General features: G+C 35.7%; 3 protein-coding genes across 3 annotated transcripts in view; all 3 read right to left on the bottom strand.

The window, feature by feature from the left end:
* LOC107724080 (leucine-rich repeat-containing protein 71-like) overlaps nucleotides 1-1709 on the bottom strand; it is a 5682-nt gene extending 3973 nt beyond the window's left edge. The window contains exons 1-5 of the mRNA XM_016532853.1: nucleotides 1605-1709; nucleotides 1328-1429; nucleotides 1069-1161; nucleotides 898-973; nucleotides 719-793 (exon numbers count right to left, since the gene is read on the bottom strand). Of these exons, the coding sequence (XP_016388339.1) occupies nucleotides 719-793; nucleotides 898-973; nucleotides 1069-1161; nucleotides 1328-1429; nucleotides 1605-1689 (431 nt within the window). The 5' untranslated portion in view covers nucleotides 1690-1709. The remainder of the gene's footprint in view (nucleotides 1-718; nucleotides 794-897; nucleotides 974-1068; nucleotides 1162-1327; nucleotides 1430-1604) is intronic.
* A 2843-nt stretch (nucleotides 1710-4552) lies between these two features.
* On the bottom strand, nucleotides 4553-11275 carry LOC107724058 (histone-lysine N-methyltransferase ASH1L-like). The gene is made up of 5 exons (XM_016532836.1): nucleotides 11272-11275; nucleotides 10292-10430; nucleotides 8367-8539; nucleotides 8051-8217; nucleotides 4553-4678 (listed from the first exon to the last, which is right to left on the bottom strand). Exons 1-5 carry the CDS (start codon nucleotides 11273-11275, stop codon nucleotides 4553-4555), a joined length of 609 nt encoding a protein of 202 aa, XP_016388322.1.
* Nucleotides 11276-11291: 16 nt separating this feature from the next.
* The window catches only part of LOC107724081 (histone-lysine N-methyltransferase ASH1L-like), a 23882-nt gene continuing 21272 nt past the window's right edge, over nucleotides 11292-13901 (bottom strand). The window contains exons 16-18 of the mRNA XM_016532854.1: nucleotides 13401-13455; nucleotides 12503-12635; nucleotides 11292-11829 (exon numbers count right to left, since the gene is read on the bottom strand). Coding sequence (XP_016388340.1) covers nucleotides 11542-11829; nucleotides 12503-12635; nucleotides 13401-13455 — 476 coding nt within the window. The 3' untranslated portion in view covers nucleotides 11292-11541. The remainder of the gene's footprint in view (nucleotides 11830-12502; nucleotides 12636-13400; nucleotides 13456-13901) is intronic.

Raw genomic sequence — 13901 nt, 5'->3', positions numbered from 1 at the left:
GCGTGTGCGTCAAGTCTGAGGAGGAGGGGCCGGGTGAAAAAACCCCTCTCCAATATTTTGAATTTGGACTGCAATACCTAGTTCAACCTAGTGATGGGAAGTCCGGCTCTTTTCAAAGATTCGGCTCTTTTGGTTCGGCTCCCAAATGGCTCTTCATTTAGTATCACTCAGAGCCTTCTATTTTAGCCCAACTGATGCGATTTCTCCTCTCTGTGATTATTTGTCCTGTTTTTGAGAAGACTCTGAGGGGACTGATGTTGCAACAATGCAGTGTCTTCCTACCTTAACCAACGCACTCGTGTGTCCCCCTTCCTTCTTTCACATAATGGTATGATCCTAGTCTTGTCCTCCCATGTGATTAGCCGCATGTGTATTTTTTTTTGTAATGAAAAAATGCTTAAAAATAAGGCTTTTATGAAAACACTGAATAAAATATTGCTTACCAACACACAAACCATTCACAATTGCTAAATTGGGCTAAAATAGAAGGCTGAAGATTCGGCTCTCCCTGATGGGAGTCGGCTCTTCTCGTTCGCTACAAAGAACATCACTAGTTCAACCACTCGGTGTCAATCCTACATACAGCACCTTTAATGAATGTGAAATGAATGAATTAATGAAAAGTTATTTATAACACACTGAATGTGGGTCTTAATAACACTGGCAAGAAATAATTACAAGTCATTCTGGCCTTCGAAAACAGTTTGACTGTTCTTACCTGAGATTTGAGCACAAAGACACCGTGTTTCTAATGGAGGTTAAAGTGGAATCCGTCAGGCCTGCACGCCACATGCTGCAAAGCATCACCATTAATAGGAAATCGACATAACATGCTGTTTATTTGCAACAGGAACACTCATAAACATACATACAACACACACACACTCAAAGGCTTACTGTAAGCACTGCAGGTTACTGAGGGACGACAATATCCTGCTCAACACCTGAAGCACCACCTCATCCACCCTCCATCCTAAAAAATAACAAATCATTTTGATATTAAACATTTCTTAGGAGTGTGAACAGCTACATCTTATTGTTTACATTACAAAGAAGCAACAGCCTTACCAGTTATTTTGACTTCCTTTACGCTGCCGTGGTCTTCATTCTCCAGCTCTATCTGAAGGCAAGGCTTAGAGGACCATGTTGTCATTTGACTCTCTAAAGATTGATTGTCCTCTTCAGTCCGGGTTAGGGTTTTTATTATGAAAAAATTACGAGTTTTTTAATATGGGAGACAAATAAATAGCATTAAGTATAACATATCATCCTTTAGTAGAGTAACGTTAGACATTACAATGTATGTTTTATGTACAACAGTATTTACCCATAACTCCTCTATTTGTAGATGTTGACTGCTTTATCTTCACAAAAGGGATCTCTTTCACACCCATGAGTTTGCACAGCTCTGTGAAGTCCAGCTCCACATCTAGTGTGAGCGATACAAAAACACACTGACATTGACTTTATGTGCTCTAGGGACTAGCACACAGCATTTTAACTCCAACAAACAGCATATCTTCGGACATGGCATATATTTTGGTTATTTAAAGATCACGTGAAGTCAAAATCTAATCAGTCTATCTGTCTTTACAGTCACATACCTGCAGTTTTAGGTGGTTCTTCGTCGGTCACAGAATCCACCTTGTCCACTTTCTCCTTGGAGGATTTTTCAACTCGTTTTTTCATCTTTTAAGCGGAAAACTAACCAGCAGTTGGTTAAACCTAAAACAAAACTAAATGATTAATATAAATGATTAATAATTATAATAAATACACAGTTGACTTGAGCAACTTTTATTCAGCTTCTTGCTCGCTCAGGTTGTATTCCGTTGCCATGCCAACAGCTGGCGCCTCACTTGAAATATGACTAGTTATTGGCGTCACCTAGCGGATGGCGGCAAAAAGAAAACTCTGAAAATACACCGTTCTTGTAGATAAAACCTTACAAAAATGACCACAGTAATTTTTCTTGCCTGTATTAAATACAATAAAAAATAATGTATCAGATAACTAATAAAAAAGAACAAATTTACTTAAATTCATACATTAATAAACTGAAAAAGCAGGGTAGTTTAAAAACGATTTTTTTTTTAGCTCAACAGAAAATGAAATAAAAGTATAAATTTTGCATATCATACACGTATTTAACTGCAGGAACTATTTTTCTGGAGGTGTAATATGACCAAGAAAGAAGATGTAAGATGAATTAGAGTAACTTGCTTTAATAAATGCTTTCACAAATATCTAAAGGTGCTGATGAAAAGAGATTCATTTTTCAAATTAATATAATTCTTCTGTCAGGACATAGTGGTAATATTTCTTAAATTTAATATACTATCATCTTTATGAAGTCTGAGTCAAAGTTTTGATAAAATTAAGAGACACATAACATTTTTGTGAATCATCTTGGATTCATTTTGAAGCAAAAATGTTGCCATTTTAATAACGAATGGCAGATAAATGCCTCAAGAATTAATAGATGCATCAGTATATATGAAAACATCAGTTAGCATTAATTGGAGTTCAAATGATGGTACACAATGTCAATGTGCTACGCAATAGTTAAAATTCACTTTATTTGAAGATGTAATGACTGTCCATACAGTTAAAATACGATTTGTCTGTATACCTGGAGTAATAATGGTTATGACCTAATAAGGAACTGTATCACAGATTCTCTGCTAAATGTATGAGCAACAGGCAAGTATATTCACAATAATGTAGTGCTTTTTATTAAAAAAACAAACAAACAAACAAAACAAATAGAATATAAAACAAAAAAAGTAAAAACCAACAGCATTTTTCATGACTTTATAATTACAAACTTTGAACCAGAGTGGAAGAAGTTTCGACAAACTGTACACAACATCACAAAATGCCTGCCAGTCTGTCCATATACAATGCTTGCATCTTATTTTGTGATTGTCTAAAAAAATAACTAAACAAATCACACAAAAACACACAAATACAAGAAATACAAGCATTATATTTATGACCGCTATCACAAAAAACAGAACAATCTTTTCTCATTTGAAGAACAAAAAATAAAAAATAATTTTTTTTAAAGGAGATTAAGAACATATTGGGTTGACAGCTTATTTTTTTCTGCCAAAATATAATTTTACATTTTTATGTTGGTTTGTTTTTTTAGTGTTCAACACTTTGCAGCAAAAAACGAGGAACATTATATCTTTTTCTCCTCAAAAAGTAATAATAATAATTAGAATAATGTTAATATTAATTATTACAGTGACGGGTGCCAGGTGTGGGGTCACTGCGACGTCCCCTTCCACAAAGTCCATCCTCCCTCTCGCAATGAGCTCAATTCATGGTTTTGGGTAACAAAGTTTCAGACGGTTCGCCGCTTACGCCGGAAATTTGTAGCGATTATTAATCATAATGTCTGCCGCTTTCTCGCCTGCTTCTCGTAAAGTTACATGTCAATACAAATCGCATAATAATCATAAGAATCGTAATAATAATAATAATAATAATAATACATATAGGGCTGAATCCTGTACAATACAATACACAAAATCCATTATCAAGATATTGCTTTTGGAGACATTTCTCACATTTTCCTGTCTGTTTATATACATAGCTTGGCACTATACAACTTTCTTCCCTTTCGTTTGTCAGTTTTCATCGTTTTGTTTTTTTCCTTGTCGGTCCATCTAAGGGGTTTGAAATACTTATCAGTCATAGCTGATGCATTAAGGGCAAAAATCTCATCATGATTTTGTTTATAAACATTCTCCATGGCAACCTGAAAGGCCATTAAAAACAATAAAAGAAAAGAAAAAGAAAACAGCAACACTAAAACCTGAACCCGACCCCATCCCATCCGCCCTACAAGCCACTCACAAAAAATATGACATTACATGACAGTAAGTTCTTGTGAATTCATGAATTTAACCGTTTATTAACTGCTGTCAAGCCCTTAGTTGTTTCCTCTTTCGTATTTATATTATTAGAATGGGCTCGCACACACACGCTCACAAACACCGTAAAGAATCTCACACACTACCATAAACAAAAAAACGCTCAAGATAAAGGCATTCTAAGGCGTTATATAAAGCCAGCGTGCCTCCACTGCTAGATTTTGTTTGTTTGTTTGTTTTTTTTGTATTTATGTTGAGCTGGTGAATTAAATACTTTTTTAAAAAAAAGGGGTGGGGCTGGCAGCCATTCTAACCAATCGCAATGCCCACGATAACAGGAGCGAAACATTCAAGCCCAGTCCCGAAGTCACAAATATGGATACCCCCATCGTGCTCCATTCCTAATGTAATTACAGTATAACAAATAAAAAAACAAACAGAAAAAGAAGGTAACATACTTATGTTTTGCTTTATCATACAGCATTGATCAATACTGCGTGAGTGTTAGTGTGTCTTATCCGTACATCTCCGGGAGCGAATGATGTCCTTGTTGTTAAAAGTGCAGTTAGCTCTCTCCTTTCTCTCTTTTTCTCAGTCTACGGGCAGTGTGTGTGCGCTACACTGCACCTCCTATGATGCTCCTATTTATTTTTCTTTCTTGGTTGCACTTAAGTCATTCCCATTGTCGACCACAAAGTGGCGCCAGACTCCCATGTTTCCATTTGCACCCGAAATGAAGGCCAAATATAGTACCACATAGTCATAGGAGACATTTGACCAGTGAAGTAGTTAATCTGCAACAATTCGGTTAGAATTTCAAAGCAAACTTTCCTATGTCTGACACTTGTTCTTTTTAAATGCATCAAGCTTGACGGCTATGTCCTCAGTGCACGAAACTCGGGCCGGTCTCTCTTGTTAGAAAGCTTGTTTTTCTAAATCTGAACTTGTCGCCTTTCACCTCTGTTGACCCCCTCGTTTTCAGGTGTAGTCCACCTCTGCTCCTCCATATTCATTATTCTCTTGCTGCTCTGCAAGCGTGCTCGGCAGAGAGTGTAGTCAGCATTACTTCCTGCAAATAAATTCGCTCAGTCCAAGCGTCCGTCTGCGGAGGCGGCGACCAGAGCCTTCCTCCAGAAGATACGTCACATCTATCGCTGTAAGGGAGACATAACAGGAGAATTAGTTTTCATCATAGAAGAGCTTACAGTAGATTTGGAGCAGTGTGGGGCAAAATGAGCAGATTATGAAAACATATGGTGTTTAAAAGGTTTTTAAACATAGGTTTTTTTATGTATATAAAACAAGGCTTCTGTGAATCAGTTCTTAAGAATTTTTTATTATTATTCAGAATAAAATAGGGCATATTAAATAATGACAATAAGCAATAACATTATATATTAATCACCCCACATAAACTTTCGGTCATGCCCAACATTTTTCTAATTTACATTAGATCTCTATCTTTAAGCCCTTTCAAGCCACAAGCTTTTGAAATCTTGATGTCAAAATCCAGCATTTTTCCAAAAAAACCTGGCGCATAAAGGGTTAAGCTTTAAAGCGTTTCATCCAGGTCGCCAGTAGCAAACAATGGAGCACGCTCTACTAGACAAACTAAGTAATTACACCATTTCAAGCATTTTATCTGCATTATATGTTCTGTAAAAAAAATTTACATATCGGCGGCATATTCGCCGATACCGATATATCGGCGACAGGCTCATATCGGGCTCTAATATTATTACTATTTCCCAACTAAAACTTTAAAAATATGAATAAAATAATACATTATTGACTTAAATTAACATTTATGGCTGAATCTCAGAATAAGATCAAGGATAAACAAAATTATAAAGATAAAATATATTTTGAAGTATAATGTAACAGTTATATTATATTTTAGAACACAAAGTAATAATATTATGAATAGTATTAATTATTAATAGAAATAAAATCATTTCTAATCTAAAACTGTAAAATATCAATAATGTAAATTATTGACAATTAATGACATTTATCAGTGAATCTAACAGAAAAAGTCTAGGTCAAATTTCACTAAATAAATAAACAAACAAACAACATTTTTCATGAAATATCCAGATCAAATCTAAACAAAAACTACAACAATATATATTTTGTTGTATAGTATGATATAGTTTAACTTTAAAACACTAAATAATATCATATGAATCATTAATTTTAATATGAATAATATCATTATGAACATCTATGTAATGTCATTAATATAATTAGTGTAAAACTGTAAAATATGAATAAAATAACAAATGATTGACCACATTCACATTTTTGGGTGAATCTCACAGAAAGAAATGCCCAGGCCAAATTTGACCCCTACAAAATCTGAAAAAAAAAAAAAAAAGATTAAGTAGCTATGAGTCAACAATGGGGAGGAAAAAAAACACAGATCTTTAATCAGATTTACAAACAGTCGATAACACCACTTCCCATCCCATCTAAAACTGTCAAAATATGAGTACAATTAAAAATGATGGCCTATAACAATGTATGGGTGATTCCCAAAATGTCCAGTCAAAATTTCAAACTTAAATTTAAAAATATTTAAATAAAAAATAAACAAATAAATAAAAATATTTTTACACACTCACACACACATATACAGTAATTAGTAATATTCAAAAACAAAGTAATACTACTATTAATATCAATAAATATTACAAACAAATATATTAAAAATCTGTAAAAATATGAATAAAATAAATTCTTATTCATAAAAACATTTATGGCTGAATTTCAGAAAGATATGTCCAAAAACAAAAACAAAAAAATCTGTAATGTAATATATCAAACTTCAAATACAAAGTAATAATAGTGAGTTAATATGATTAATAATTGAAGAGTGCCATCTGAAATTTTCGTCTAAAATAAGCATTTTATCAGGCTCCTATATTTATGTTCAGCTATCCAGCAGGATTTGGCACCTGCTCACACTGCCAAAAGCACCAAAAGTTGGTTAAATGACCATGGTGTTGGTGTGCTTGACTGGCCAGCAAACTCACCAGACCTGAACCCCATAGAGAATCTATGGGGTATTGTCAAGAGGAAAATGAGAAACAAGAGACCAAAAAATGCAGATGAGCTGAAGGCCACTGTCAAAGAAACCTGGGCTTCCATACCACCTCAGTAGTGCCACAAACTGATCACCTCCATGCTACGCCGAATTGAGGCAGTAATTAAAGCAGAAGGAGACCCTACCAAGTTATTGAGTACATGTACAGTAAATGAGCATACTTTCCAGAAGGCCAACAATTCATTAAAAATGTTTTTTTTTATTGGTCTTATGGAGTATTCTAATTTGTTGAGATAGTGAGTTGGTGGGTTTTTGTTAAATGTGAGCCAAAATCATCACAATTAAAAGAACCAAAGACTTAAACTACTTCAGTCTGTGTGCATTGAATTTATTTAATACACGAGTTTCACAATTTGAGTTGAATTACTGAAATAAATGAACTTTTCCACGACATTCTAATTTATTGAGATGCACCTGTATTGCCATTAGAGTAAATTTACTGAACCTAAACATAGGAGCCGGATACAAATGCTCATTTTAGATGAAAATGTCAGATGGCACTTATTATTTTAATAGCAAGTACAGCAAGTAAAACATAAATAAAAAATATTGTTGTCAATAATATGTTATGGGTGAATCTCAGAAAAGAAATGTCCAGGTCAAATTTCACCCCTCAAAAAAATAAAAAATAAATAAGAGAACATATTGTGATATAATGTAACAGTTTATATTAAATATTAAAATGTGAACCATTAAAAGACCCAAAATATATTTTGTGATACAATATAGCCATATTAAATAATAAAATATATCATATTTTAAATATTTTATAAAAAAAAAAACCTTGCTACGTGTACTTCATTAAGCTACCTGAGACTTGTTATAGCACTTGCATATCTTTGCTCTTTTGTTGATTTTGATTGCTTCCATTGTCCTCATTTGTAAGTCGCTTTGGATAAAAGCATCTGCTAAATGACTAAATGTAAATGTAATGTAGATATTACACAAAATAATATAATTAATGTTGTCATACAAAAAATCCTCATGGTTCTAAAAATCCTTCTTATTTTTTCACTTCTTTATCAGTTTTGTGAGATTCCTAGCTTATACAACTACTCACTGAGAAGTCCCTCTTCGGTGTCAGTCTTTTGGGGAAGTGGTTGAACGCATAGGGCTTGGTGCACACTGGGTACCGGTTGCGGTGGATCTTGTAGAACAGGTGTGCTGATTTATCCAGCCGGTAGTCGCAGATGTAAACGTCCTGTTCCTTTACCCCTTTCGGACGACCTGAATCCATTAGCGAGAGCATCAGGCATTAGCATGCAAAGCGTATGGTGGTTTTCATGTTTTCAGCATGTAACATCTGGTTCAGTGCATTTCTTGGATCTCACTGTTGATTTGTTTATGTAAAACTGTTGTACGTGTGAATGTCTCACCCTTGCAGTAAGTATACAGGTCCAACACACAGCATGTTCCCACCACCGCCTCCAGCGGTATGATCTCATACAGAGGCACTCGGAACAACTCGTTATGATAGAAGCGGCGGGAAGGAGAGTGGTGCGTCTCATGGGGACGGAAGCAGTGATGACCAAAGGCAAACCTCTCACCTCTAAAGAGAGAGAAAGTGAGTCGAGATCAAATCTAAAGTCCATGCATCTTTTAATTAAAGAAACAAGCATTGACGAGGTGATTTAGTGAAGTAAGACATATTCCTTTCAAACAATCCCACCTCTACAACCAGAAGCTATTGACAGGAGGATAAGAACTTTGTTTAAGCCTGAGCCTAACACCGTGTCCTAACTACACGCGACGCGACAAGCAATTTGGCTGTCCACACTCAAGTATAGGTCTCTACAGGAAAGTAATCGGAGTCACCAGATCGGGGCGTTTTTAGACCATGTTTCCTGATTGGCTGACGTCATAGTGACGGTAGGTTTAGGGGTGGGGTTAGGTAAGGGGGATCATTTTGATTGCATGATTGAGAAACACCCTGCAGTTTGAAAACACCCACAAATTCAGAAACGCCCACTTTTGCTCTGCAGAGACCTCAATCTCTCCACACTAGACGTGACGCAACACTGTGACGTGACAGAATCAATCAAATATCACAGCCAATCAGAAGCGTGTGTGGGCGGGCTCTCAGTGGAAGCGCACTGCTCTTGGAAATGGATACGTTTATAATCTAATTCATAAATATTAGGAATACACTCGTTTTAACGGTCATCTTTGCTTTAATTTATTTTCAAGATCTGAGGTAAACTATCTATTGTTGCTTTCAGTTTGGCTATAAGGTAACACAATATGATATTTAAACTCATATTAGACAAGTTTAACTTTGAATAAAGCACATAATCAACTGAGATGATCTACTTTCATGTTGTTGTTCCAGCCGCGACCTCGCGGAAATAGAAACCGTTTCTAAATTAGAAATTTTGCGTATCGGCGTCGTGGCTAGTTAGGACAAAACCTCCGATTAACATGGAAAAGATACCTTTTATCGCGTGTCACGGCGTCGCGCCGCGTGTAGTTAGGACACGGTGTAACCTTTACGCTAAACATTAGGGTGATAGGAATGTTGTTCCATGGTCAACAGGAATGTCAATGCTTAATTCTGAATCAAGAGTGCAAATAACTATTTGAATACGAACGTTTGATAGCACTTTAGTTTAGGGACTAATTCTCACTTTTAACTAGTTGTTTATTAGCATGCGTAATACTAGCATACAGGCTGTTTATTAGTACTTATAAAGCACATACAAATAACCCCAAAAAAGGATAGTTCACCCAAAAACGAAAGTTCTGTCAGTAATTACTCACCCTCATGTTGTTCCAAACCTGTAAGACCTTCGTTCATCTTCGGAACACAAATTAAGATATTTTTGATGAATTCCGAGAGCAAAGAAAACAAAAATAATGACTTTATTCAACAATTTCTTCTCTTCTGTGTCAGTCTTTGCCGCGAGTTCATGAGAGTACCACGATGCAAGCATGTGGTGCTGCTGACGCAGGAAATTGTTGAATAAAGTCGTTATTTTTGTTTTCTTTGTGCACAAAAAGTATTCTTGTAGCTTCATAATATTACGCTTGAACCGATGCATTTGCGTTGCTGTCTATGGGAGGGTCAGAAAGCTCTTGGAATTAATCAAAAATATCTTAATTTGTGTTCCGAAGATGAACGAAGGTCTTATGGGTTTGGAACGACACGAGAGTAATTAATGACAGAATATTCATTTTTGGGTGAACTATCCCTTTAATCCTATCAATACCTTAATTTAACAACTACCTTACTAAGTATTAATAAGCAGCAAATTTGGAATTTATTGAGGCAAAAGTCGTAGTTAATAAGTGTAGTGAATCTCACTTTTCGTTTTTCCAGAGTTTCTCAATACGGAAGATGTCCAGTTTGTCTCTGTTGATATGAGACAGGAGACGGTATGACTGACGCACCGGCTGGCCTTCTGTAGTGCGTCTGCTGTCTCTCATGAGGTACACACAGTCACCTGCAACAGCCACACGCAAACATAAATAAACCTAAACACATCTGAACCAAAATATTACAATATACACTACAGCTGGAAGTTTTAAAAAATATGTTTGAAAAATGTCTCATGCTCAGCAAGACTGCATAATTGCATTTTACAAACAAGTGATTTTAAGCCCTTGAAATGCAATCAGCAGCAAAAAAGAACTCATTTCACTATATGTGCACGCTGTCTGAGAAACTGTTTCTGAGCACTGTCAGAGAGGTGCGCGCACATGAATGCGTTATTTTTGCAAAATTCCCATCTTTGCAAGTATCTTCGTAAACACAGTAGGTCTTAAGTGAAGGCAAACAGCTGCGAAAGAAAACAAGTAAAACTATATTGGATCCGGGCAGCTCTTAAAATGACAGCAGTCTAATATTCCTGCTGTCTGTCATTCATGTTAATCAAACAACAAAAGAGAGAAAATCTCTCAGTGCTCTGTCTTGACTAATCACTTTTGTAACTTTAATAAAAAGAGAGATATATTTCATTTACACAGTGAAGAATATGCAGTGTTTTTTAAACATCTGATTACTTTATACAATGTATGTAGCATTTCTCAATAATTTGTTCCACTGTAATTTTTTTTGTCCTATTGCTTGTAATTAGTTCCTTATTCTTAATTACTGACTGTTTACTTGTCTTCGGTGAGCTTGAGTTTTTTTTTTTAGGCTGGTATTATTTTTTTGTGATACTGACACTGATGACAAAAAATATGAAATTTCTATGGTATCAAAAATGTCGATATCATAAAAACCTTATTAAAAGCAAAAATATCTATATCATGATATATATTGTTACCGTGAAATAAAAATACTCATATCGAGATATGAGATTTTGGACATATTGCCCACCCCCAGGATGTTGCAATGTAGCTGGTATGGTGTTTCTAGATGGTTGCTTTTTATGACAAGTCAAAAGACTGTATTCCCAAGCCTCTTTAATATTCAGGTACCTAGATATGAAATCTGATCACTCCTGGCCAATTTTACAGTCTACCAGGTGAAAATCTTTAGTTTGGTCACTTTGAAAAGTAATGCCACAGAGCTCTCCTCAACAGGGAGATTAGGGATTCAAATCCCTAATCTTAAGTATGAGCACATACCATGCACTTCTCACACTGGATCATGAGTCCTTCATCCTTGTACATGCCACAGATGCAGCGGATCACATCATCGTCTTTGTCATGGCTGCCCCCTCCATCATGGTGATGGTGGGCGTGGTCTCTCTCTAGCGAATCAGAGCTGTCGGCCTCACTGGCAGTCTCGCCCACAATCTCATCAATCTGAACAGCAGCCTCATGACGCGCACCGTAGTACGCCTTCCTCAGCCGGCACACGTCACGACCCACAGCAGACTTACGGCCATAATATTTCTGTTGAGAATAAGGAAAAGTACAAGAGAGATTAAGGAAAGTAATGCAGAATATGCCAGAGAAGATACTTTGAAGTGATTTCGACATGTCCAATTAACTGTGAAAAATATAAGATATTCATCTTTGTCCTTATTCTTTACTATTTCTTAGTTTTTTTATTTAAAACTTTTTTTAATGAGGACAAAAATACTGAGTGCACCGATTGTCCACTTGTTTATCACTTATTTATTTGTTATACTTTGAGTACTTCTTACATTAACTAAAATGATTTTATTAACTATAGTTATTTTCAATATCATTACTTATAATGACATCACAAAGACATCATCATACATCAGTAGGCTATATCATAGCCTACTATAATCATATTTGTGAGTAGGGGTGTGGGTAAACACACATGTAACAGTATATTGGATGCGGGCAGCTCTTAAAGTGACAGCAGTCTAATAATCCTGCTGTCTGTCACTCATGTTAATGGTGACAAGAATTGTGAAATTTCTATAGTATCAAAAATTTTGATATCATAAAGACCTTATTTAAAGCAAAAATAACTATATTGTGATATATATCGTTACAGTGAAATAAAATTAATTACTCGTATCGTGATATAAGATTTTGTTCATATCGCCCACCCCTATTTGAGAGCAATGAGTATAAGAGAAGTGGGACTAACCTCAGCATTACGAAACACTTTCAGCATGTCCGAATCAAATGCCTCGACGGTTTTGTAGTGCCCAGTGAGGATCTGCTTCTCTATGGTACTGAGATCTAGCGGATCGGTGACCTTCTCATAGTACTGTACGTTCCTGTTGACGCATATGGACATATCACAAAAAGTAAGTATAGCCATGAAGGATGAAGATGTTACAGTGACCATAAGACACATCTTTGATTGTTCTCACAGCAGTTATTAATACCTCAGAATGTTATAAGAACCATATCTGCAGGTCCCTGACAACCTTTGTAGACCCTTTAACTGCACCAAATATTTAAAGGGGTCATATGATGCGATTTCAAGTTTTCCTTTCTCTTTGGAGTGTTACAAGCTGATTGTGCATAGATAAGATCCCTGAAGTTGCAAAGACTAAAGTCTCAAAATCAAAGAGATATTCTTTATCAAAGTTAAGACTCTGCCACGCCCCCCTAAAACGGCTCATTCTAACACGCCCCCACATATCTACCTCACCATGTGGAAATATTTGCATAATGCGCCCAAATGATCACGCAAAGAAAGAAGGCGTGGTTTCACTAACCACAATTAGTGTTGAAGCAGCATGTCAGGGAGACGCTGTGTGTTTCAGTGCGAAAGCAAAAGCACTTTATTTGGATCACTTACAAGGAGGGGGCTTTGTAGAAAACGAAGCGTTTGAGAGAGGCGGGGCATAGAGGACCTACAATAATGTACAGTATTTGAAAAATAATGTGTTTTTTGAACATTAAAGCATGTCAACATATTCTGTTACACCAAATACACAAAATAATGATCTTTAAAAAAGCATCATATGACCCCTTTAAAAAGTACATATTTATATAGTAAATAATCTGTACTAAGAACATAATATTGTTCTCACCTCTTCCTAGAAGGTAGGTTAAGCAGCGGAGCAGCAAGAGTCTGACCAGATGAATCTTCAAAGAACAAGAAAGCAACTGATTATGTGAGAATGCATGTCATATGCAGTGTGTTTAATTGAAAGTAAGTCTCATGACGCTGAGGCAATAAAACAAAAATGCACTACAATTAGATTGAAACTAGAATCAACATTCTAGATGAAATCAAAATCAAAGCTTTTTGCAGAATCGCATAACACACTAATTGAATTTTGCATAACTAAATCATTTAAAATGAGATTTCCAGCAGAACAAATAAGTAATGAGTGTCAGCACTTGGTAATAAGTTCACAACCGATTGCAGTCTAGACAAACGACTGTCTCACAAACTACAAATGCATGTCAAAATCAATGTCTACACCATGATTATGACCTTTGCTTCTTGCTTTGCATAATAAAAATGATTATGCAGTCATTAAAGTGACTGCCAACAATAAGATCAATAGCAAAAACTGTTTTTTTTT

The sequence above is a fragment of the Sinocyclocheilus rhinocerous genome, unplaced genomic scaffold (genome assembly GCF_001515625.1).
Source record: "Sinocyclocheilus rhinocerous isolate Xijiao unplaced genomic scaffold, SAMN03320098_v1.1 scaffold335, whole genome shotgun sequence".
NCBI lineage: Eukaryota > Metazoa > Chordata > Actinopteri > Cypriniformes > Cyprinidae > Sinocyclocheilus > Sinocyclocheilus rhinocerous.
Note: the sequence above shows the minus strand (reverse complement) of the source record. Positions and strands in the feature narration are given on the sequence as shown.

Excerpts from the sequence above, each read along its gene's own strand:
- LOC107724058 (XM_016532836.1), bottom strand. Across the intron at positions 8,218-8,366 it reads CCTGTATACTTACTGCAAGG|GTCGTCCGAAAGGGGTAAAG; the intron begins GTGAGACATTCA and ends TAATGGATTCAG. Across the intron at positions 4,679-8,050 it reads CACCGAAGAGGGACTTCTCA|ATTAACTACTTCACTGGTCA; the intron begins GTGAGTAGTTGT and ends GAATTGTTGCAG.